General features: G+C 43.4%; 1 protein-coding gene across 1 annotated transcript in view; it reads right to left on the bottom strand.

The window, feature by feature from the left end:
* Positions 1-26,196, bottom strand: part of POLR1B (RNA polymerase I subunit B) — a 294,522-nt gene that overhangs the window by 149,321 nt on the left and 119,005 nt on the right. Inside the window, exon 5 of the mRNA XM_069235071.1 lies at positions 5,835-5,971. Within this exon, the coding sequence (XP_069091172.1) occupies positions 5,835-5,971 (137 nt within the window). The remainder of the gene's footprint in view (positions 1-5,834; positions 5,972-26,196) is intronic.

Here is a 26,196-nt window from a genome sequence, read left to right as displayed (position 1 = left end):
TACGTAGATAGACTTAAGTAGTGACCTACGTCCAGTACACAGGTAAAATGGCTTTCCACTCTTACGAAGTCCAGGGAAATGGAGCTGGAGTTTGTGGGGCACCTCTGCTCATGCAGGGAGTGCCCTCACACACAGGTACCTGCACCCTGCCGTTTGGGCTAGGAGGGCCTGCCATAGGGGTGACTTATATTGACCAGGTTCAGTGACCTGTAGTAAAAGGGTGCATGCATCTTTTCACGCAGTCTGCAATAGCAGGCCTGCAGACACATTTTGCATGGGCTCCCATGGCTGGCATACTAAATGTGGAGGAACCATATACTAGGAACTTAGTATGTCAATTGTGGGGTGAGCAACCAAGTTTAGAGGGAGAGAGCACAGTCACTTGGGTCCTGGTTAGAACGATCCCAGTGAACACAGTCAAAAACACACTGACACCAGGCAAAAAGTTGGGGTAACCATGCCAAAAAGAGGGTACTTTCCTACAACTCTTTGTTAATTTCTAAGTCACCTATGGGTCTCCAAGATGTATTGGCTAATAGAGAAACTGACCAAAAACTAAATACATGGCTTTTAGTAATAACGTTTCTAGAACTAAATGTGTCAGGGTGGGCAAAGCTCGAGAGGGTGTTGTGCTTTGACTATTTGGGAGTCACTCTGACAGATAAGTTTAAGTGGGATTCACAAATTGTAAAAAGTTTGATCACGCTGACGCACAGGCCTAATGCCATCTTACGCTTCTTTAAAGCAACTTTCACTCAATCAATATCAGTTGCACTTAAGGCCTACCGTGCTAAGGCCTTCAATGTGGCAATCGGTGGAGCTGAAACATGGGGGTACACAACCATACACAGGCTAGCAGTAGCTGAAAACAATTTTATTAGGGTCCTAGTGGCAGTTCCTTTTAGAACACCACTCACCCCCCTGCGCCACGATCTAGGCATAAATGGGGTGTCTGACTTGCCCAGTTGAAACCTCTCTACTGGGTGCGCATTTGGTCAGCCCCCAAATTGAACATATACAGAGATAGTTTACAGGATTTAATAAGACATGACCACACCCTCAAAACACCTTGGTTGAGGTTTGTTTATAACTGGAGTAGGAGGCTGAAGTTATTGGAACTCTGGGATAATCCCAAGCGGATTCATAAATCGGATAAACCGGTTAAGTCGGTGTACTGGTGTTACATTTTTGAGCACCAACATTCTAGGACCAATCTGGGCCACTTAACAGAAAGGTTTCTAGATATTAAAGCTGCTCCGTTGTTGGAGCCCTTCCTGGACATTGTATTTCCACCTCTGGCTAAGAGCCTTTACCTGCGTTTCAAGTATGGGTGTTTCCTTTGAATACTTTTTATAGAGCACGGTAGGACGGGTGAGCATCTCTTATGTCCTGTATGTGAGTTGTCTTCTGAGTCGATCAATCATATTATTATTGTCTATCCAGGCTACTGCGAAGCAAGACGTTAATGGCTCCGACCTCTCTGCTTTTCTCTAGGGATAGCAAACTTTCAGGTGGCACTGCGTTTATTTAGAACACTGCAGAGCCAATTGTATACTCAGTAAGCTGATTCCTTGCCTCGATATGGCATAAGCGTGCCAAATTTTCAGGTGAGAATCGATCAAGTAACCATAAATTTGTGGCCAAAACCAATTCACAAAGGGGCGCTGATAACCAGTAAATCTAATGGCTGGCTGTGCTGTTTACTAAGAAAGTAACTTTTTAATTATCAAGGCCTCTTAAGAATTGATGGTTTCACTAGAGCTTATTGATTTTAATGATCAGGTTGCATTATATTTATTGATATAGGATACTTTTATTAGGTTTGATCATGGGTGCAAGGTGCGTATAGCCCTTAATAGTTTACAACCCCTGCACCACCTTTTTAGGCAATCGTTGCTAGGAGAGCTAAAGTCAGAGGAAATGTGTGGTTGTTTTCGGGGTTACAGTTCGTACTGGCTTAGTACTATGTATTTTGTTTACACCTGCTAAAGCTATACTAATGGAAATCATAATTTTGTAAAGTGCTTAACAACTCGTAGGGTTATTTTAATGTATGTATATTTCATTTTATTTATGGTCATCTAGGTGAATGGATTTAATCAATTGATTTTGTATAATGTAATATCATGCAATGTTTTTTTATTTGTTTCTTTTTATGTGCTTTTATGGTTGTTGTACCGAATAAAGTTAAATTGAAATGTTCCAAAAAAGAAAAAAAAAAAAAAAAACTTAAGTTCAGTTTCTAACTTGTGACACCAGCATAATAAATATCCAATTAATTTAGCTCTGAATAACCAATATGATGTTCAGAAACTATTATACATAAATGTTTGATATAAAGAAACTGGTAAGCAAATTGAGGTAATACAAGTAGACAACATCTCCTTCTAACGTTTGAAGAACCACTTGAAAGCAACTTTGTAATCCAAAAACTAAGCAAACACCTAAATTGTTTATGTTAGAATTCACGTCTTAAACATATATTTTAAATGCCGTTTAACTCAAAATATTGTACAGATTTCAGCACAACACAGTTAGAGATTTTGACCACAAAGAGAGCATAACACAATGTTTGAAGAATTCTATCACATAAGACTTCAAATTTACAACATTCCAAATAATGTCTTGCATATTTAATTTATAATTTAGAAAAAACAAACATTACTGGCACAGATTCTGTAAATCAAAAATGTTTGCATCAGTCCAAAATTTCAAATATGTATTACTTTCCATTTCAAGAAAGGATTATGCCAAAGAGATTTATTTGAGCACTATTACACCAAAGCGGAATAGGGAATCAAATTATAAAAGTGCTACATTTAGATGATTGTATTATTGCAGTAATCTTGTACCATTTATTTTTTTGCAAATCGTTAAAATGAGTAAAGTAAAAGGCTTAACTAAATTTTCCTCAATTAAGATCCATTCAGAAATTTAAGTAAAATCACAGTTTGAAACCACTAAGATCCATGTCTAATTATAATCAAGAAGTCTCATGTCACCATTAGTTTTGCAGTTTGAGTTTGTTATAACTTATTCTTGGAGTCTTGTTATTCCACAAAAAAATCTGATTTTACAATATTTAATGTGCTGTGAAACATAATACAGAATTATAAGGAGGCATGGCTGGTGATCCCATGAATGAATGCAGAGTTTTCATTAAGAACTGGCGGCCATTGCTGTCAGAGGTCACTAGCAGCTGAAATAGCACCTATAATATTGTACTAGCAGGAGTCTGAAGTTAATGTTTCTATCAGAGTGACTAATGGGACATACCCAAATGAGTATGTGGTTTTTAAAGATGATTTAGGGGTTCCATTTTGCGCTGGACTAAAGGTTAGCATGAAATCAAATCACCCAAATACTTGATTAATCTTGAGTGACTTGGACCGTTAAGACTGGAGAGATGGGGGTGTGAGGCAGTAGAGGACTTATACTTCAAACTATTCTTTACAACAACAACAAAAAAAAGAGAGAGAGACAGAGAGACAGAGAGACAGAGAGAGAGTGAGTGAGAGAGTGAGAGAGTGAGAGAGAGAGAGAGAGAGAGAGAGAGAGAGGGGCCTTTGATCTTGGTCCAGGTCAATTTTCATAGTATGCATGTTTTGTGCAGAAAGCCAGGGCTATCTGGACCTCTTTCCCTGAAAAGCCCCCAAACAATCGAAGTGATGGCTATGATTCTATCCCTGGCAGGGTATGGGCGACTGGTGACTAATTTGTAAGCAGCTCTGCTATCTGCTGGGGGAAACACAACTATAGAACACAAGTTGTCACAGGGGTGCCTTGACCAATATCAGAGACAAATTGGGGGAAGGCCTGTACACAGGTAAAAAAAAAAAACATTTTCCCTAATGCACTTTGCGAAGTAGTCCAATTTTATTATCTTCATATGAATTATTTTACCCTGAAAAATATCGGTGAGGATTTATCCTGTTAAAACCTTGGCATGTCCAAGATGTAGCACGTAAAGGGCAGACTTACTGCTTATGGTTTGAGGTTGTCCTCGAGTGGCGGCATTCGGGGAGACGGTAGCTGAACATCTGCAATTGATGACCGGGGCTTACTGGTGCGATCAATGAAAATGCTTGTTGGGTATATTCCCTACCACAAGCTCTATAGATGATAACACAGATGGCAGCTCTGGGCACGGTTCTAGTCAAGCACCGAAGTGCCATCCATTGGGTCTCTGCTAGGGTTATTGGTTATGAAGCATGGAAAAAGGATATGCATGAATGGGCAATTATAGATGAACAACATATGACAAGCACGAGAAGGGATGCACAGCTGACTGAAGATCTAACTGAGGTGCCTGCCAAATAATACCACCCTCCACCCCCCAAATAACAGACCACCTTGAATCAGATTATGTACTTTAACTAATCTACTGAAGAAATGTGCTATGGCTGGTATAAAATGTCAGTTGGGAGGTTTGTGGGAAATGGACTAAGAGTGGACTGATGCGCAGGAGATATTGTACGGAAGGGGTGGGTGGCACGGTCATTTGTGGTGGAGGTACAGACACATGGATGTTGATGTGTCCTCATTGCTTTCGCTGTGTTTGGTCTCCTGCTGGAATGCAATACATATGCATTGTATTTTTAAGAAATCTTGAGTGACTTAGCAAGGGTAGGTAAGATAAAGGAGAGATCATTAGATCAGGATTGTTGCTTTTGGAATGTGTTAGAAAATTGGCACAAACAGTGAGTGTGCCCGCAGCCAAGATGTTGAGAAATATATCTCTACTTCCTTTTGTGGTGTTCTCACCTGGTCTTCATTGTAATGATCTCAGAAGCAGTCATCATCAGATCAATGCAAATATTAGAGGCAAATTTTTATTCTACGAGGCAGCTTGTCCGCATGAATGAAGGGCCTCAGCATGGAGATACTGTGGATAATGGCTACGCCATCTCTGCTTTTCTGTATGCTTGTAGTGGATGAACATCTGATTTCATTCAAGAAGTGCTGATGTGAGAGCGACCCAAGTCTCTTTGATGACGAAAATTTCTATGTTGCGAGGAGTGATGAAGCCATCAACATTAGATGGCTAGTCCTGCATTTAGCAAGTGTCACGAGAATAAGTGCAGAAGGGGTGGTTGGAGAGGTGGCTATGAGTGTTGTGCCTATTTTGATATGGATAAGACTAACACAATGTTAGACAGATATGGGGTGTTTGACAGGATGGGAAGATTTAGGTCATGAATGAAGGATCAGATTAGTAAAGATTAGGTGATTTTGGTGATATAGTATGGCTTATTAACCTGGAAGACTAATAGGAATTGTATGAGACACTGCCTGACCATATCCAGAAAAGGGAGGAGCTGTAGGTGTTACTCTTTGTAGACTGGCCCCTTCGCCACAATGCCCAGAATGGACATCCGGGAGGAAGAAAAGAAAAGAGGGTGAGGGTGAGACACGTGATTGATGAACCAGTCAAGATGCTGAGGCTGATAATGAGAAATTGGTTGCCTTTTAGCCACAAAGCTCACTCTGAAGTTGTCCAGTAAGCCAAGTGGAGTAGTTAAGATTTCGAAAATGGAGTTGGGGGTTTACTTTTTTACAGCAGGACATTGGATTGACTTTAGTAGGACACTATCTATTCAAAATAGTACCTCCAGCAATGATCTGATTGGTGAACCTATTGGGAGGTTCCATACGTGTTGTCAAGGGCCTTAGATGTATGGAATATTACTAAAATTATCTAAAAAAGTAGTTACATGTGAATCTGCCATAAATAACATAACCTGTTTTATCTCAATCTATTCAGTGTCATCTACTAACTAGCAAGCACATTCTTTAGAACAAAAATAAACTTGGGTTATTTATCAAATACATACTTTGAGAGCAAAGCCCAGTGGAATAAAGAAAAGCTCCTTGCGATAGATGAAGTTCAACATCACTGTGCCATTTTCAAGATAGTGAAGGTTCATGTTAATCGCAGAATGCTCCTCTCTCACGCAATGCATCGAAATACCTAAAAAGGGAGTATTGAAAAAAAGGATCTTATTGGTGGCCAACTATAAAAAAAAAAAAAATTACAAACCAGAAGATAATACAAAAACTTTAGTCTTTATGCTCACTTATGGCACGTGGATACTTTGAGAGTTCATTGATTATTTTGCAAATGGATTTGATTCAAGCACATTTGCTACTCTTCTGTGAAAGACTTTGACTGTTACTTGTTAACCTTGCTCTGGTATACTTCAGTATCAAACTTTGCTCCCTCTAGGAATTCCAACACAACTCTCGCTTTCAAGTTTTAAGCAGCTCAACAGTTTCTATGTGGGTGACACAAAGCCACAAACTATTAAAAGGATCCAGCAGCTTGGGAATCCTGTCTCCACAATTTCCAAGTTTATTAAGACTACATGTCCATCACTTTTGGTGCCACAACACATGCCAATAGCACACAATCTGCATTACTCTAATGTTAAAAAAAAAAGATAGGCATAGGTTATCTCACTATGCAAAATGAGATCAGAAAACAAATAAAAGATTAATATTATAAGGAGATGCAAGGGAGTGCAGTACCAAAGCTTTGTTTAATTTTTATTCTGCTGGCTTAAGAATTCTTTAGTAAGGCTGTTCAGGCAACCAACTGGTAAAGTGATTTCGTCATATTGGCTTTATGAGACAGAATTAAATAGTGCTCAAAGAGGAACAGCAGATTACAGCTATGTTGAAAGGGGTTTGAGAAAAGAGACTATACAAGCTTTCATGATCAGCTGCACTATTGATTAAAGATTATTGTTCCGCATGGAATAGGGCAATTTTTATGTTTCACATGGCCCTACTTAGAATTTCTTCTTGGCATCTCTGGGAGGTTCACAATGTAGCAATTATATTGGTACCATTTAATGGAGCAAATTAATTTAGTGTCACTATAAGGAACGTCAAGCACCAACTGGTGTTAATGGTCAAAGAATCTTTTTACAAACAACATTTGAATAACAGCCCGTGCTGGGGAAGCATGTGCATGCCAACACAAGGAAGTATTGGGGAATGACTAGTCCAAGCGATATCAGAACACAACTAACACTGTATTCACTTAAATAATGAAGACTAAATTGTTTCCCTCTTATCATTAGACAATTTGTGGTGAGTAAGAAACAAATATCCTTCACAGCATAAGGTTCAATTGCACGTATATTCGACAAAGCGACCTAGCGTCCAGCCACACTGGAGAGGAAGCGGTAACTGTCATCTCCAGAATGCCCAGACACCTACATTCTTAAGAACGTAACTAAGAACTAAAACACAACATATCCTCCTGTCTTCACATTAAGTAGCTACGACGGAATTGAAAACTGGAACATAAAGCAAAAGGAAAAACGAATTACAATTAAAAATACAGGTTACTTCATAACATAGTCCTCCAGGTAATTTGGAAGTTTGCGTACCCTCACCGGTTGTTTAAGTATGGCTGTCTCCACTTGAATTACGCGTGCATCTTGTATCTCAACTTCCCCAGCCTCTTCATGAGTTTCTCCATTTGCACCAAAAGTAGACACTTCAGAAACAACATCCATCTTTCTCTCATTGCCCAAAAAAAAGGAACTAGAACACCCTTCCACCTCTTCACTTCGGGAACACTCACTACTTCTCTGATACAGAGCCACATTTCTCACATTCCACTTCTCCCCTCCTTCAATCTCAATTTGAAACTTTCCCACCTTCTTCACACGAAAAGGTCCTCTAAATCTCAAAACACCCACCTTGACTCTACCCGACTTAATCTTGACCCAATCTCCCACATTCAATTTATGAGTATGATGTGGGATCACAACCTTGTCACCACTTGAAACCTTGTCACCACCTGAAACAACCCACTCTTGAAGCCACGAGGGAATCAGTTTCGACCCTATCGATCGTCCCCTCATCACTTGAAAAGGAGACTTTCCTGTAACATTGTGAAATGTGGAACGATAGGCCCGCACAACATCAACCATCATTTTCCTCACACAACAATGATTGGCAAGAGCTAACTGTACTGTCCCTTTGACTTATCTGTTGATTCTTTCTACAATTCCATTTCCTTGAGGATAATACAGGGATGTTCTGGAATGTCTCACCCCACAACTCTTTTAAAAATAAACACATCTCATTTGAAGTTAACTGAGTACCATTGTCAGTAATCAGAACCATGGGAATACGTTCCTCCATGAATATTTCCTCCAAAACCTTTATGGTCGTGTTTGTGGTCACATCACGCACAAATCTAACCACCAACCATCTTAAATGCACATCCACTACAACTACCGCAAAACGCATCTGAAGCGGAAGTTCTAACAATGGACCAATAAAATCTAAACAAATAGTGTGCCAGGGCTTCCAAAGATCTTAAATACGTCCTTCCAACTTGCCCACTCCAACTTTCAGCCTCTTTTCACTCTCCTTACACAGTCTACACTGTTCCACCCAACTCTTACCTTGACCATCTAAACCAGGCCACGAAAAAAAAACGTTCAACCTCCTGCTCGTCATCCCTTGACCCAAATGGCCCTCATGTGCCAGTGAAAATAATTTGAATCTTAACCCAACGGGTGGAACAAAGCGTTCCCCTCGCATCAATACGCTGTCCCCACAAGACAATTCATCCAAAACACCAAGAAACGGTCTTACCGACAATGGAAGAGAACTCTCTTCCAGCCCCCAAAGATACTAGTCTGAAGACATGCTTAAGACAATCGTCCACAGCCATCTCACTCTTCCATTCTTCCTGCGTAAACGTATCTAACCCCACTCAACCACATCACAAATGGAGGCCACAGCATCATCAGTTTCACTACTCTTTACCGATTGAGCATCAACTCTCTCTCAGTCAAGAGACAATGTTGACAGGCAATCAGCCTGGATATTTTTCCAACCTTGGACATACTCAACGCGATACAAATACTCCTGTAACCTCGCAGAAAGTCTGGCCAACCTCGCTGACCCTTTACCCATACCTCCAGCAGACAATATCTTTATCAAAGGCTTGTGATCACTCCTCGATGTAAACTCCAAACCCCACAAATACATTCTGAAATATTCTGTACCCCAAACAGCAGCTAAGGCCTCGCGTTCTATTACTGAATAATTGTGTTCTGTTTGAGTCAAAGTTCGAGACGCGAATGCAACAGTTTTCTCCTGACTCCCATGCATTTGTGATAACACAGCCCTTAAACCAGTATCGCTGGCATCTACCGTCAAAACAGAATGCAGATCAATGTCTAAAGCAGATAGAATACCTGTGTCACAAATTTCATTTTTGATTTTGTCAAAGCAACTCATTTGCTCACTGGTCCAACAAAATTTACTTCCTTTCCTCAATAATTTATGTAAATCTTCAGTCTTACTTGCAAATTTATTCACAAATTTGGAGTAGTATTCCACAAGTTCCAGGCAAGACCTTAATTGATCTTTATCAGCTGGTGCCGGTGCCAACCTAACAGCCTTTAATAGATTTTCTTTTTGGTTTGATACTCCCCTTAGAAATAGAGTACCCTAAGTAGTCAATTTCCTCCACCAGAAAAGTGCATTTCTCTTTATTCAAACTCAACCCTGCCTCACCAATGATCTTAAGAACATTCCTGAGTGTGATATTATGCTCATCAACTGTTTCACCCATAAGTATATCATCCTGAAAGAATAATACATCTTTCTCACCAAAAATCTTAGCCATCATACGTAGTGGCACTGAGTGGAGTAGGATAGTAGAATGGAATGGCATACGCAGCGGATGCCAGACCAAAAGGCATACGGGTAAATTGGAAGGTGCCTTCCGGAGTGACAAACGCCGTAATGTGCTTGGATTCCAGATGACGTCTAATCTGATGATAGGCATTCCTCAAATCTAATTTAGAGAAATACCTACCAATCTTACCAGCTGTTAACAATTCATTAATATTAGGCAGGGGGTAAATCTCCACCACAATATTTTGATTTACAGACCTCAAGTCCACACATAGTCTCACCTTCCCATCCGATTTCCGTGTAATGACAACCGGAGAAATCCACGGAGAAACATCAATGGGTTCAATAGTACCCTCTGCCAAGATGTTGCTGATGACTTTTTTGACTTCATCCCTCACCACGAATGGTATCTTACGAACTTTGTGTTGACTTGGGTGAGCATCATCTCTCAACATTATCTTATGCACATAGCCCTTCAGGCATCCTAATGTTTTTTTTAAAACATCCTTGGCCCCCTACAAAATGTCCTCCAATTGTATATTTTCTATCAACAAAACTTGATTGCATGCTCTTGAACTAATGACCATGTTGAAATCGAACTGATGCATCCATCCCAAGATAGGTGGACCCTCAACCGCCACATAAATTTTCCACAGAGCTTTCTTTGATACCCACCCGGATATATGTCCTTAGGTAACAATTTCTCATACTTCCAATGGCATATAAAAAGGCTCTCAGGGACTATGGTGTACAATGAACCAGAGTCCACCATGAGATTTACTTCAACCTTACCGATAGAGAAAAGAGCCGAAAGTCTAGAGCACCTATGTTCACTCTCATTCTCTCTCATGGTCAGATTACTTTCAACTACAAGTATCCTGTCTTCACAGGTAGATTCACAGCATTCTTCTACAATGTTTATACTCTATTTAGCCTCTTTAGAGAATTTACTACTGTCCCTGCACACACGAGCATAATGTCCCCTACGGCCACACTTGCGGCACTCCTTAATGGCAAAACATTTCTTGGAGTCCCCAGAATGATAAGCACTCCCACAACAAGAGCACTCTTTCCCCTTGCCCTTGGTATACACCACTTTCTTTGGTACACCTCCCGTTTCCTGTTGAGACCCTGTAGAGTCACTTGAAAAAGCCATAACATCCACAGTTTTCTCTTTCCTTGCTAATTCTTTTATACAGCGTCATGATTCCTCAATCACTTTTGCCAGGTCAACTGCTTCTTGTAATGTGAGATCCTTTGCCGCCCATAGCCTCTCCTGAATTTTCTTATTGCGGCACTGAACAATGAGTTGATCCCGTATTAATTCATCTGTCATGGTTCCAAACCTGCACTTGACAGACAACTCTCTCAACCTTGACACAAAATCATTCATGGATTCATGATGATCCTGGTGTTGAGTATAAAATGTATATCTAGCTAGTACAAGATTAGTCTCCTTGGCAAATCTGTTCTCCTACCTCTTAATGGCTTCTTTAAATACATCATCCATAGGTTGACCATTGGGCCCCATGGAAGGAGGTAAGTATTTAATGATTCGTTGACCTTCACACCACCAAGTACTTAAAAGAATAGCTTTTTTTCCTTTGTGACGAAAAACCTTGTCCATCCAAAGCAACAATGTAATTATCAACCATTTCTATCCAATCTTCCCAAGGAAGAGTTGGTGCGCCTGGAAGTGGTAAAAATAATGGTGCTGGGGAAATACAGGGAGTGCAGAATTATTAGGCAAGTTGTATTTTTGAGGATTAATTTTATTATTGAACAACAACCATGTTCTCAATGAACCCAAAAAACTCATTAATATCAAAACTGAATATTATTGGAAGTAGTTTTTAGTTTGTTTTTAGTTTTAGCTATGTTAGGGGGATATCTGTGTGTGCAGGTGACTATTACTGTGCATAATTATTAGGCAACTTAACAAAAAAAAAATATATACCCATTTCAATTATTTTTCATTACCAGTGAAACCAATATAACATCTCAACATTCACAAATATACATTTCTGACATTCAAAAACAAAACAAAAACAAATCAGTGACCAATATAGTCACCTTTCTTTGCAAGGACACTCAAAAGCCTGCCATCCATGGATTCTGTCAGTGTTTTGATCTGTTCACCATCAACATTGCGTGCAGCAGCAACCACAGCCTCCCAGACACTGTTCAGAGAGGTGTACTGTTTTCCCTCCTTGTAAATCTCACATTTGATGATGGACCACAGGTTCTCAATGGGGTTCAGATCAGGTGAACAAGGAGGCCATGTCATTAGATTTCCTTCTTTTATACCCTTTCTTGCCAGCCACGCTGTGGAGTACTTGGACGCGTGTGATGGAGCATTGTCCTGCATGAAAATCATGTTTTTCTTGAAGGATGCAGACTTCTTCCTGTACCACTGCTTGAAGAAGGTGTCTTCCAGGAACTGGCAGTAGGACTGGGAGTTGAGCTTGACTCCATCCTCCACCCGAAAAGGCCCCACAAGCTCATCTTTGATGATACCAGCCCAAACCAGTACTCCACCTCCACCTTGCTGGCGTCTGAGTCGGACTGGAGCTCTCTGCCCTTTACCAATCCAGCCACGGGCCCATCCATCTGGCCCATCAAGACTCACTCTCATTTCATCAGTCCATAAAACCTTAGAAAAATCAGTCTTGAGATATTTCTTGGCCCAGTCTTGACGTTTCAGCTTGTGTGTCTTGTTCAGTGGTGGTCGTCTTTCAGCCTTTCTTACCTTGGCCATGTCTCGGAGTATTGCACACCTTGTGCTTTTGGGCACTCCAGTGATGTTGCAGCTCTGAAATATGGCCAAACTGGTGGCAAGTGGCATTGTGGCAGCTGCACGCTTGACTTTTCTCAGTTCATGGGCAGTTATTTTGCGCCTTGGTTTTTCCACACGCTTCTTGCGACCCTGTTGACTATTTTGAATGAAACGCTTGATTGTTCGATGATCACGCTTCAGAAGCTTTGCAATTTTAAGAGTGCTGCATCCCTCTGCAAGATATCTCACTATTTTTGACTTTTCTGAGCCTGTCAAGTCCTTCTTTTGACCCATTTTGCCAAAGGAAAGGAAGTTGCCTAATAATTATGCACACCTGATATAGGGTGTTGATGTCATTAGACCACACCCCTTCTCATCACAGAGATGCACATCACCTAATATGCTTAATTGGTAGTAGGCTTTCGAGCCTATACAGCTTGGAGTAAGAAAACATGCATAAAGAGGATGATGTGGTCAAAATACTCATTTGCCTAATAATTCTGCACTCCCTGTATTGGTCTGAGTACCCATTGCAACAATAAGCTGCCAAACAATAAAAGTGAACTTGAATACCTCACAGTAAGTCCTAAAATAGAATGTTCAGATAGGCAGTACAGGAGTTGAAATAAATCCTCCAAAAGTTATAGGCAAGCCACAACACAACGCACTTTGAGCACAGAAGCTTTGGAACTTCAAATCTGTAGCTGCATCACTTCCTTCTTTCCTCGAGACACTCTGTGCATCCAATGAAAGCGCTCTGACGTAACCCGCCTTCTCCTCACCTCTGAGCCTATGGGGAGAAGCTACTGATGCTGGTAGCTAGGACCAGTTGACGCTTCCGGGGCCCTCCTCTCCTCAAGGAGTGCGTGCCCCTCGATACCGGCAATTAAAATCCGAGCTGGCAGCTCGTCAATGCCAGCAGTTCGGATTGGTGACGGTGATCAAGACCGGTTGACACTTTGGCGCTTCTCCTGTTCGTCAGGGAGAGTGCGCTCATCCTCCTCTTCCCAAGAAGAGTGTGCTCACACCAGTGAGATGGGGGCGAGAGCAGATAGGTCAACGGTCTGAGCCCGACAAGGTCCATCTACGATCGGCTCTGAACAGTGCACCGGGTTGACCTCCGTCGCGTCGCTGCGTTACCGGGTCCTTTGTCGCCAAAATTGTGGTAAGAAACAAATATCCTTCACAACATAAGGTTCAATTGCACGTTTATTCGACAAAGCGATCTAGCGTCCAGCCACACTGGAGAGGAAGCGCTAACTGTCATCTCCAGAATGCCCAGACACCTACATTCTTAAGAACGTAACTAAGAACTAAAACACAACACAACACAATTCAACCCATTACACAATCTTTATATCTTGTAGGTACCTCGATGAACATCTATTTCTTCGGCTCATACTCAGTGCCTTATTAACTCCTCATTCAGGATTAGAGACATTGCTTGACAAGTCAACCACCGACACATGCATTTCTACCACTGGTAGACAAAGATTCAGTTTACACTGATCCTTTAAGGTCTCCCGAAAACACCTGTTCATCAGTCTCACCAAATGCAACTACAACATGTGAAACTCTTATCAACCAAAGTGGCTCACTGTATCTATTCTCACGGATTTTCACCTCTGTACACTTGATTCCAACATACTCACCTTTGTTGACAAACAGTTTCAGGGCTGCATTTTTGCTATTCTAATTACCTTTCATTTTACATTATTTCTCAGTCACCATTTTGTGCAGGGCTTGCTTGCTTATCATTTCAGAATCCTGTTACCACCTTCACCAGATTAACCACTAGCTCAGTAGTAACTGAATGACTCAGAGGAAGACTGGCCAATATCAACCTGGGTTATTCTCACAGTACTGTGTGAAGTCATCCAGTATGTCCATAACATAGTTCTTAATGGAGCTTTAACTACATCCCTCATTTCTGGGCTAATTGTATACTCTAACTGACCAACCTATTTGATCTTTCAACTTGTCTATTGCTCAAAGTGTGATGCAGGGAAGGCGTGTTGTGCTCAAAAACATTCACTCTGACAAAATTTGTCAGTTGTATGGACTGCAATTTTACCCCATTATCACTAATCAGCTAGCCTGGAAACCCATTTAGTGAGAAGATGTTTTTCAGAAATTCCATTACTTTTTAGGGTCGGGTGCGCACAAGCGCTCTGGTCTGTTGTAATCTCTGGGGGCTTTTAACCATGCCCAGTTTGGTTGGTTTGTGGGCTTGCCTTTTAAAAATTGCTTGATTTCATTAGTGAAAGGCATGCATATGTCATGCCTTTTTCGATATTTAGCATCCTCGAGAGCACAGGTAAACTACTGAAAATATACGAGGCTCTGTTTTCAAAATGGCTTCTGCACTATTTATTTTTATTTCCTACGCTGCGCGATCTCGCTGGGCAGTATTCGAGCGCTTTGCATGACATCAACCCTGTTACATGGATAATTCTACTTTTGCCGGTTACATGGATAATTGCACTTTTGCCGATAAGTTTCACTGCAAACTAACTTTAGTTTCATTTTCTGTGCCTCTTTCACACTCATGGCGACCGTCGGCTCACATATGTGAAACTGTTTTACTTTTTGTCAGTTTATGTGGCAAGAAAAGTCCAGTTAGGAGTTTACAACGCTAATAGCTCTAACTAGAGCAAATGCGAGACACAATGCTTTTCAAATGCTTGTTTAGTATTAGGATTAAATACAAGTTCAATGTCGTTTCACAATGGCTTCTATCTATTCTCTTTCCGTAAATGTCCCTCAAACCACTACTGGCTACACGATCTGGGGAAAATGGAAAACGAATGACAGGAGGCAAAACTGATCACTTAAGTTCTTGTGATTCCATCTAACCTCAGACCGATTTAATTTAAATACTTCCATAGTTTATTTCAGCCCCAAAAGGATCTGAAGGATTGGTACTAGTGACCCCCTTAGTGTACTGTAAGATGCAAGGTTACTCTAGGCACCTTCTATCCTGTGATAAAAAAAAAAAAACAATATAGTAGTACCCTGTAAGGAAATGCCTCCTTGGCATGGTTACCCCCTGACTTTTTGCTTTTGCTGATGCTATGTTTTGAATTGAAAGTGTGCTGAGGCCTGCTAACCAGGCCCCAGCACCAGTGTTCTTTCCCTAACCTGTACTTTGGTATCCACAATTGGCACACCCTGGCATCCAGATAAGTCCCTTGTAAATGGTACCCCTGGTACCAAGGGCCCTGATGCCAAGGAAAGTCTCTAAGGGCTGCAGCATATCTTATGCCACCCTGGAGACCCCTCACTCAGCACAGACACCCTGCTTGCCAGCTTGTGTGTGCTGGTGAGAACAAAACGAGTAAGTCGACATGGCACTCCCCTCAGGGTGCCATGCCAGCCTCTCACTGCCTATGCAGGTATAGATAGGTCACCCCTCTAGCAGGCCTTACAGCCCTAAGGCAGGGTGCACTATACCATAGGTGAGGGCACCAGTGCATGAGCACTGTGCCCCTACAGTGTCTAAGCAATACCTTAGACATTGTAAGTGCAGGGTAGCCATAAGAGTATATGGTCTGGGAGTCTGTTTTACACGAACTCCACCGCACCATAATGGCTACACTGAAAACTGGGAAGTTTGGTATCAAACTTCTCAGCACAATAAATGCACACTGATGCCAGTGTACATTTTATTGTAAAATACACCCCAGAGGGCACCTTAGAGGTGCCCCCTGAAACCTTAACCGACTATCTGTGTAGGCTGACTAGTTCCAGCAGCCTGCCACAACCGAGACATGTTGCTGGCCCCATGGGGAGAGTGCCTTTGTCACTCTGAGGCCAGTAACAAAGCCTACACTGGGTGGAGATGCTAACACCTCCCCCAGGCAGGAGCTGTCACACCTGGCGGTGAGCCTCAAAGGCTCACCCCTTTGTGCCAACACCGCAGGACACTCCAGCTAGTGGAGTTGCCCGCCCCCTCCGGCCACGGCCCCCACTTTTGGCGGCAAGGCCGGAGAAAATAATGAGAAAAACAAGGAGGAGTCACTGGCCAGTCAGGACAGCCCCTAAGGTGTCCTGAGCTGAAGTGACTCTAACTTTTAGAAATCCTCCATCTTGCAGATGGAGGATTCCCCAATAGGATTAGGGATGTGACCCCCTCCCCTTGGGAGGAGGCACAAAGAGGGTGTACCCACCCTCAGGGCTAGTAGCCATTGGCTACTAACCCCCCAGACCTAAACACGCCCTTAAATTTTAAGGGTTCCCCTGAACCTAAGAATTTAGATTCCTGAAACTACAAGAAGAAGAGGACTGCTGAGCTGAAAAACCCCTGCAGAGGAAGAACAGAAGACACCAACTGCTTTGGCTCCAGACTTACCGGCCTGTCTCCTGCCTTCCAAAGAAACCTGCTCCAGCGACGCTTTCCAAGGGACCAGCGACCTCTGAATCCTCTGAGGACTGCCCTGCTTCGAGAAAGACAAGAAACTCCAGAGGACAGCGGCCCTGCTCCAAAAGAACTGCAACTTTGTTTCAAGTAGCAGATTTAAAGACCCCTGCAACTCCCCGCAAGAAGCGTGAGACTTGCAACACTGCACCCGGCGACCCCGACTCGACTGGTGGAGAAACAACGCTTCAGGGAGGACCCTCCGGCGACTCTACGACTGAGTAACCAAAGTTGCCCCCCCTGAGCCCCCACAGCGACGCCTGCAGAGGGAATCCCGAGGCTCCCCCTGACCGCGACTGCCTGAACTCCATTTCCCGACGGCTGGAAAAGACCCTGCACCTGCAGCCCCCAGCACCTAAAGAAACGGAACTCCTGTGCAGGAGTGACCCCCAGGAGGCCCTCTCCCTTGCCCAGGTGGTGGCTACCCAGAGGAGCCCCCCCCTTGCCTGCCTGCAACGCTGAAGAGATCCCTTGATCTCTCATTGAAAACCATTACAAACCCGACGCGTGGTTGCACACTGCACCCGGCCGCCCCCGCGCTGCTGAGGGTGTACTTTTTGTGCTGACCTGTGTCCCCCCCGGTGCCCTACAAAACCCCCCTGGTCTGCCCTCCGAAGACGCGGGTACTTACCTGCTGGCAGACTGGAACCGGGGCACCCCCTTCTCTCCATTGAAGCCTATGCGTTTTGGGCACCTCTTTGACCTCTGCACCTGACCGGCCCTGAGCTGCTGGTGTGGTAACTTTGGGGTTGCTCTGAACCCCCAACGGTGGGCTACCTTGGACCAAGAACTGAACCCTGTAAGTGACTTACTTACCTGTGAAAACTAACATTACTTTACCTCCCCCAGGAACTGTGAAAATTGCACTGTGTCCACTTTTAAAACAGCTTATTGTGTTTTATGAAAAAAGTATACATGTTAATGTAATGATTTCAAGTTCCTAAAGTACTTAACTGCAATACCTTTCAAATGAGATATTACATGTAGAATTTGAACCTGTGGTTCTTAAAATAAACTAAGAAAATATATTTTTCTATAACAAAACCTATTGGCTGGATTTGACTCTGAGTGTGTGTTCCTCATTTATAGCCTGGTTGTATGTACAACAAATGCTTAACACTACTCCTTTGATAAGCATACTGCTCGACCACACTACCACAAAATAGAGCATTAGTATTATCTCTTTTTGCCACTATCTTACCTCTAAGGGGAACCCTTGGACTCTGTGCATACTATTCCTTACTTTGAAATAGTGCATACAGAGCCAACTTCCTACATACCCCACAAGAGACCACGATCATCCAGCTAGCTGGGTACCACATATACATACTGTTCCATTCACACCTCTACAAGTCTCTTCTGGCAAGATCATCCTAAAAAAAATGGGTCATCATTCTTCTCCAAGCAGAATCCTGGGGGTAGGAGAGGTCTCTATTTCCCTCATAACAGTGGTTCAAAACCGCAGGTAGAGTAGAAGATCCAATCTGTGGGCTAGTAGGAAGGATAAACCTTCTGTTGCTTCCAATGGCGCATACCAATGGGCAAAAAAGCGGCATACTTTCTGAATGGAAAGGAATACTTTTATACCACAGTGTTGGTACGCAGCACATTTCCGAGCTCCAGATTTGGGGACCCATGCAAAGGACTTTCACTTCTGGGCTGTTACTCCTGTTGGTGTACTGAAAGATCTCACCCACTTTCTCTGGAACGCTGGTGTATCAGGGCTCCAGTAGCACTTGTTCCTCAGGTGATGGCTGTCAATGCAGGGTGAGATTGCAAGCTATTGTGAACAGGAGGGCAACAGAGAATCTTACCATTCATGAGTCATTCGTGATTCGTGACTCAGGACTCATTCTAGTGCAGACATTCCTAGACCTCAGGGCACTGAGGGTCTTCTTCAAAACTTTGGAATCTCCCCAGTGTGGACAGCCTAGATGGAATCAAGAGCCTGGGGCTATCTTGTCTGGAAGAACCCTGAGCAAGCTTCTTCAGCACCAACAATCCAATCCTTTCCAAAAAACGAAACTAGTGACGAAAGCAGTCATTTTCAACAAGCACTGGCAAAGCCAAAACGGCTTGCCTATGCAAGAGCTATTGACTTTGCCAATATGATTTATTCATGTTCAACACCAGTGGGGCAGCTGTTCATCATAGCTAAAAGTAGCATAAATGAGAGTGGTCTAAAGTAAAGTGTTATGGTGAAGAGTAGACTGTTATGGAGTTGAATGGAGTGGTGTAGAGTTGAGTGGTGTGGCATAGTGTTGTGGAGTATCCTGGAGGGAGTAGAGTGTCAGAGTGAAGTGGCTTAGAGTATTGTTGAGTGGCATAGAGTGAGTGGCGGATAGGGTGCTGCGCAGAGTAGAGTGCTGTAATGTTGTAGAGCAGAGTAGATTGTCGTAGAGTGGAGTGGCACTGAGTGGAGTAGGATAGTAGAATGGAATGGCATACAATAAAGTACAGTGTTGTAAAGTGCAGTGGCCTAGCGCGTCAGAGTAGAGTGGCGTGGAGTAGCGTAGGGGGGAGTACTGGAGTAGAGTGGAGTACTGTGTTGTAGAATAAAGTGGCACAGAGAGGCTTAGAGGGAGTTGCACTGAACATTGAAGAGTGGAGTAGTGTAGAGTGGCAGAGTGGAGTACAGTGGAGCAGAGAGGTGTGACAGAGTGGAGTAGAGTGTCAGTGTGAAGTAGAGTTTAATGAGTAGACAGTCAGAGTGGAGTAGAGTGGCCTAGAGGGCGTAAAGTACATTGGTGCAGAGTAAACCGGCACAAAGTGCAGGGACTTAGAGTGCAGTGCTGCCGTAGCATAAGTAAAGAGTAGTGGTGCAGAGTGGAGTGGTGTAGAGTGCAGCAGCATAGAGGTGATTGTTTCAGAGTAGAGTGAAGTTCAGCAGAGTAAAATGGAGTGGTGCAGGATAGACGGCAGAGGGGTGGAAGAGTAGAGTGCAGTGGTGCAGAGTAAATTACAGTGGACTAGACTGTAGTGGCGCAGACTGCATTGGTGTAGAGATGAGTGGCGCAGAATAGAGTGAAATGGTGTAAAGTAGCGTAGAGTTCACTGGTGGAGAGTGCAGTTTTGCAGAGCAGAGTGCATTGATGTAGAGTACACTGGCACAGTGCAGTGGCACAGAATGTTGTGGAGTAGTGTTGCTGTGGCTAGCATTGGCATACAGTACAGTGATGCTAACATAGAATAGAGTGGCATATAGTGTAGTGATGTAGTGCGCAATGGTACTGAGTGGCATAGCGTGCACTGGCATAGAGCGCAGTGGCGTAAAGTGTCGCAAAGTATAGTGGTGTACAGTGCAGTGGTGCAGAGTAGGTGGCAAGAATGCAGTGGAGTACTGGGTTTGATTTAGGTAGTGTAGAGTACAATGCGTTAAGTGCAGAGGTTTGGAGTAGACTGGCATAGAGTAGTGCAACAAAGAGTTGCATAGAGGGCAGTGGTGTACAGTAGATTTGTTTCAGAGTAGAGTGAAGTGCTGCAGGGTGGAGTGGAATATAGTAGTGGTGGCAAGTACAGTGGTGCAGAATGGCCTGGCCTCTATGAGACTGGAGTAGACTGCAGTGGTGCATAGTAAAGTAGATGGCATTAGCTTAAAGTACAGTGGTGAAGAGTAAAGTAAAAAGGTGTCGATTAAAAGGTTGTAGGGTGCAGTTGCACATAGTGCAGTTTTGCTCAGTAGATTAGAGCGGGGTAGAGTGCAGTGTCAGAGTGGCATAGAGTAGCCCAGTGGCAAGGTGCAGTGGAGCAGAGTAGAGTGGTGCAAGTAGAGCGGCGAGGAGTGCAGTGTTGCAGAGTAGAGTGTGGAGGTGTAAAGTGGTGCAGAGTAAAGTGGCACAGAGACAGAGTAAATAATATCTATGCGTCCTGTATAAGGTGGTACTGCATGTAGTACATGTAATGTAATTGAGGCGCACTGCAATGTTGTAAAGGCTAGGGCTGGAAAGTAATAAAAATCGACAGGCCTGTTTGTGTTGCTTATGCGATTAAGTAAGTGAAAGACGGACTGTGAAGCTTTGAAGTTGGAAAGTCAGAAAGAGAGGGTTTGAGGATGCTTAAGACTGTGGGTAGGTGTAGGAGAGATTCTAAGAGTGGCTCTAAGGTTGTGGTGCCTGTTTGTTTCCAAGTAGCGTGAAGGTTAATGTTACAACTTGCACATTTGTGCATAAAAGCACAAAGGAGAGAAATTACCATCCTGGAGCCAGTAGCCTTGCAACTTCAATGGATATTAGGACTTTGTAAAAGCATGGGAAATTGGGGAGGGGTGAGGTGAGTCTAGGGACATAAGAGGAATATGTAAATGGGTGAAACAAAGTTGTGGTTTATGATCATTGTGTCTGTGTTGGGCATGGTGTCACTGTACCTGCTACACAGATATAATGTCCAGTCTGGTGGGTATGCGTCCCGAAGCAGGGTGATAAGTTGTGATGTTAGTAAACACTAGCCATACTTTATATTTTAAGATGGAGCTAGGGTCAAAATGTATATTCTAGTGTAGGCAGTATGAGGTATCTCCTAGTGCAAGTAAAGGAATTGTGTTATTTTTTACTGTTTGAAATGTAAACTGAAGCATTAGTGTAGGTTTAATGTCTCCTTGAGTTCTTACTGTCTTGGTATCACTGCACTTTCTGTTTGAAAATAAAGTAAAGCTCCTGAGAGTGCATCTTCAAAGGATACAGAAGGAAGAGGTGGTTTGAGGTGCTTAGAAGAGCAGTGATGGGGTGTTGTTTGAGAAGAACAACTTTACCTTTTTGCCTATGCTGATATTGTCCTGGTGTAATTTTCAGACCCTAGAACATGTTTCAGTGACTGCAAGTTGTCTGCTTTCATTCCAACAAAAGAATCTCTGTTAAAAGCAGTAACCCAATTACCTATTTAGCTAAAATCGGTCATCCTCATGTTACATCATGTGCTATTTAAGGGTTATATTACAGCCTTGTAAATGGTACATAGGAGGGGCAGAAGCAGGATCCTTAGCGAGAGTAACCTGCATTCCTTTTACCTATAAACGCTCTCACTTAGAAGTCAACAGAAAGCAAAGTAAACCCCAAGCTCCCTTGAAGACACAGCTTGACATTTGACTTCTGTCTTTGAATGCACAGCAAATAAGAACATGATTTAAAGGCCTGTTTACAGAAAGCAAGTTCATGGAAGAACACTGTATGGAATATGTTACATTGTAAGCATCTGTTCTTGGCATGTAGTGCTATACATTCACATGATTTGCATACTCGAGCTATCTAGTATTGGGCCCGGCTGTGCGTAAGTTGTTTTTTTCCGAAGAAGTCTTTCGAGTCACGAGGTAGAGTGACTCCTCCTCTTGGCGATAATGCACATGGGCATCAACTCCACGGTTAGATTTTTTTCTTAAAGATGGGTGAGAATGAAGAGTACAGTAAGTGTAAGTAATGAAATGTCCATGTGAATAGAAAGTAAAACTGCAACAGCCTCATGTGTCCAGGGAGGAGGGTGGGCAAGTGAATCTACAGCACTACATGCCACAAATAGTTGCATACAGGCTATGTAACATTCTGTTCGAGGCTTGGGTGGCTGTAGATACACATGCTTCGCAGATTGTAAACAGTACTCCTCGTAAGCAACAGCTAACCGGTGGGTGTTGAAATTGTTCAGAAAAGTGTGAGTGGGACCCCCTGACCTACACTGGCTTGATGATGTGCTAGATCATCTACACAATAATGTTTAGTGAAAGCGCATGGATTAGACCTTGTAGCTGCTTTGCATACATCCGCTATTGGAATGTTTACTCACAAAGCCATGGAGATGTGTGTTACGACTCTGCCGTCCCATCTCTAGAGGGCGCGGTAAACAGACTATATGTAGCCTGGGATTCATCATTAGCACTAACCCAGAGTCCCTTTCTGACTCCCGTTTGCTTCCCTTTTCAATATGGCATGCTACAGAAGAACTACATTTGCTCCCATGGACTTCAGGTCCCATAATGCATTGCCTGGTAGTCGGTAAGACCTGTAATCTTCTGTCCATTGCTTCCTATGGCAAAACTCCAGTTGTTCCTTTATACTGGATTCTTTCCTCCAGGACTTGAGAGACTGAAACTGCACACACCTATGACCTATCTTGTGCAGTCCAGCCATGTGACTATACTATGGGTTTGCTGCTGCCTGGAACTGCTTATAAGCTGCCTTTCCCTGAAGCATTGGAGTTCAATTCCTTTGTGTTCCAGTCCTGCTTTAGCCTGAACCTGCGCTCTGTTTTACCAGTCCTGTTCCTGTTTGTTCCAGCCACAGTCTGCTCCCTGTTTCTTAGCCTTGTTCCAGTCTGTTTCAGCCTGAACCTCCTCCGTTTCCCAGTCCTATTCCTGCTTTGCTTCAGTCTGAACCTGCATCCTGCTTGTTCGAGTCAAAGCCTGGTCTCTGTTTCCTAGTCCTATTCTTGCTTGTTCAAGCTAGTGCCTGCTCTGTTTCCCAGTCCTGTTCCAGCCAGAACCTGCTCTCTTTTTTCCAGTCCAGTTTCTGCCTTAGCTTCAACCTGAGCCTATTCCCTGTTCCTGCCTTTGCCTCCTAGTTTGTTCCTTCTGTTTCTGTTTCCTCTTGGGTTAATGTGTCTGGCAAGTGTACTATCAGTCCTCATCTGTGTATTAGTGTTTTCCTTTGTACCGGGGTTGGCTCCTGGTTTCCAGGAGGCAATTCCAGCCTGATCCTTTTGTTGTATGTAGTCTTTAGTGCCTAACAGTGACAGTGTGCTATTGCTGTTTTCCAGGAATTGCCACTGTATTTCCAGCTGGACCCACAAGGGCTAGTCTTGTGTATGTAGGTACAATCTTTGTTTGTCCCCTAAGGGTCCAGAGACAGAATCACTTCTGCTGCCTTCTTTCTATGGGGCTTGGGTTGTGATTAATTGTAAGAGTAATCTGTACAGAGGCATTGACGTTCCCGGTTGCTATGGGAAGTTCTTAGTCCTACCCTCTGTACAACCTTAGTGATAACCCCAGCGTGTTTGTCCATTACTGATCCGTTCATTGTTTGTTCACACTAAGGTTGCTCTGCCTTCACTTTCCTATTTTCTGTGCCTTACCATAGCTGTTCTTTCCCCAGTGTATGCCTTTAGCTGCTCTTCTGCTTCAGTACACTACCTCCTTGAGAGATATTCTGTGACCTCAAGGGGTGCCCCAATCAGAGTCCTGACAAGGCACGCCTGAAACCGTGACAGTGTGTGCTCTAGGAGGTGCAGGTACAGTCCGTCTGGCTTTATCATAATATGTTTGAATGCACTTAACTATCTATATGGCTATGCCTGAGTTAGATATAGGATTTCCTTTACGGGGTTATGGGGTTGGGGAGAAAGCAAAACATATGTTTCTTTTTTTTCTGAAAGTTTGAGTTTTATTAATGTAGAACATAAGGGCCCATTTAATATCTGTGTGGTGAGCCCGCTCTGCAACTGAATCAGGCTGTGGGGAAAATAACAGCAACTCAATTGGTTGACTGAGGTGAAAATGAGGGACAACTTTAGTGAGGAAATTAAGGTTGGTGCAGAGAATCACCCAGTCTCTATGGAGCTGGAGAATGATTCTTCCAAGGTTAAAGCCTGGAGCTCATTTCTAAGTGAAGTAATAGCAATTAGAAATTCCACTTTCCAAGAGAGGTACTCAAGGGGGGCACGTATGCAGAGGGTCTACTGGAGGGCCCAGAGGTTGGGTAATAAAAATGTTAAGGTACCATGAGGGTGCAGATCGAACTCTCTGGAGTCCCTCCAAGAATGCTTAAGTGACTGGTATTTTGAATCAAGAGATTTGTTATCTATTCTGTAGATAGGCAACCATTGCAGCGAGATGTAATCTTATGGATGTGAATGCCAGCCCAGACTTTTTCCAAGTGAAGAAGGTACCAGACAAGGTCTTGTACACTTGCTTTAAAAGGATCAATATGCTTTGAATGACAACAACAGAAAAACCTTTTCCATTTTGCAGCATAGCATGCTCAGATGTAAGGTCTGCAGGCTTCTTTAAGATCGGTCATACATTCAGGTGGCAGACTGAGGTAACCGAACTATGACCTCAGGAGCCAGATTGTTAAGTTGAGAGTTTTGGTATCTGGGTGCCTAATTTCTCCATGGTTCTGAGTGAGAAGGTCCGGCCTTTTGGGGAGCTTCTTGCGGGGAACTAGAGAGGGTCAGTAATGTTGTGAACCAGGGCTGACGGACCCAAGTGTGAGCCACTAGTATTGATGTGAGAGATGTTGATCAAGTCTTCCTAGGTGTGTAGCCCTTGGATAGTGGATGTGGGAATCTAAACGCTAAATTTGGGCATTTGGCATCATCTTTGGTTGCAAATAGGTCTATTTGAGGGAACCCCCCTCTGTGGAAGTATGGGATGAGGGCGGAGTTTCCACTCATGGACTGGTGCTGTATCCTGCTGAGAAGGTCTGCAAAATACTTGTCTGTTCCCGGAAGGTACTCCGCTAAAAGGTGAATGTCATGTAGTGCCCATCTGCAAATGGGCAGAGATAATTCTGGAGAGCTTTGAACCACGCCTCTCATATAACCTACCAATAGGAGCCCCACACAGTCTACAAAAATACTAAGATATTATTGTTGTCAGGTTGCATTTCTTGCGCAGCGACGCTTCAGTCATTCAACCATTTGGGTCAAGACTGTTCATTTATTACCGGTGTGTGTTGTGCCTATCTATTTCTTCACTTAAAATAATTTTAACTCCCATGCTCTGCAATCCCCCCCACTTCCCCTTGCCTATCGGTTTCAGGCTCCCCAGCCCTGTATCACGCCCTCTGTCCAGCAGTGCATGGCCAGGCCTTTCCAGGCTCATCTTTGTTAAATAAGAAGACGCGCAAAGTAGCCCAATAGGGCTGCGTGCGTGTGCTGTGCGAGGAAGGGACATCCGTGATGCTCCTCGCACTCGGATGTCCGCTCTTCCTGCAGAAAGACACCTTCCCCAGGCTGCAATAACGGTAGGATTTTCATACAAGCAGAACATCGTTCTGGACCGGTTTGTCTGCAGATAAGGGGCAATGCTTTGATTCTTCAGAGACAGGTAATCCCAGGAGATTATTTAATAATTTTGGGAACTTTTACTTCTGCCTGTGCCCAGCTGCACTCCACCGACGTCCCAGACCTAAGAAAGGGTGGGGCTGCAATAACTGGATTGTGTCTCTCTGTATTTAACTCCTGCGCCCCTGAGGTACTTTGTTTGGAAGACCCTTGCTTCCCTTTGGGACTGTAGATTGCCACTTTGGTCAGGACCATGTCAGACTATAAGTCCTATGAACAGGGCCTTGAGCTCTATGCCCCCCTACGAAGAGGAAGATTATTATTCTGACCCCTGCATGGAACAAGT

Source organism: Pleurodeles waltl, chromosome 5 (assembly GCF_031143425.1).
Source record: "Pleurodeles waltl isolate 20211129_DDA chromosome 5, aPleWal1.hap1.20221129, whole genome shotgun sequence".
Lineage (NCBI taxonomy): Eukaryota > Metazoa > Chordata > Amphibia > Caudata > Salamandridae > Pleurodeles > Pleurodeles waltl.
Note: the sequence above shows the minus strand (reverse complement) of the source record. Positions and strands in the feature narration are given on the sequence as shown.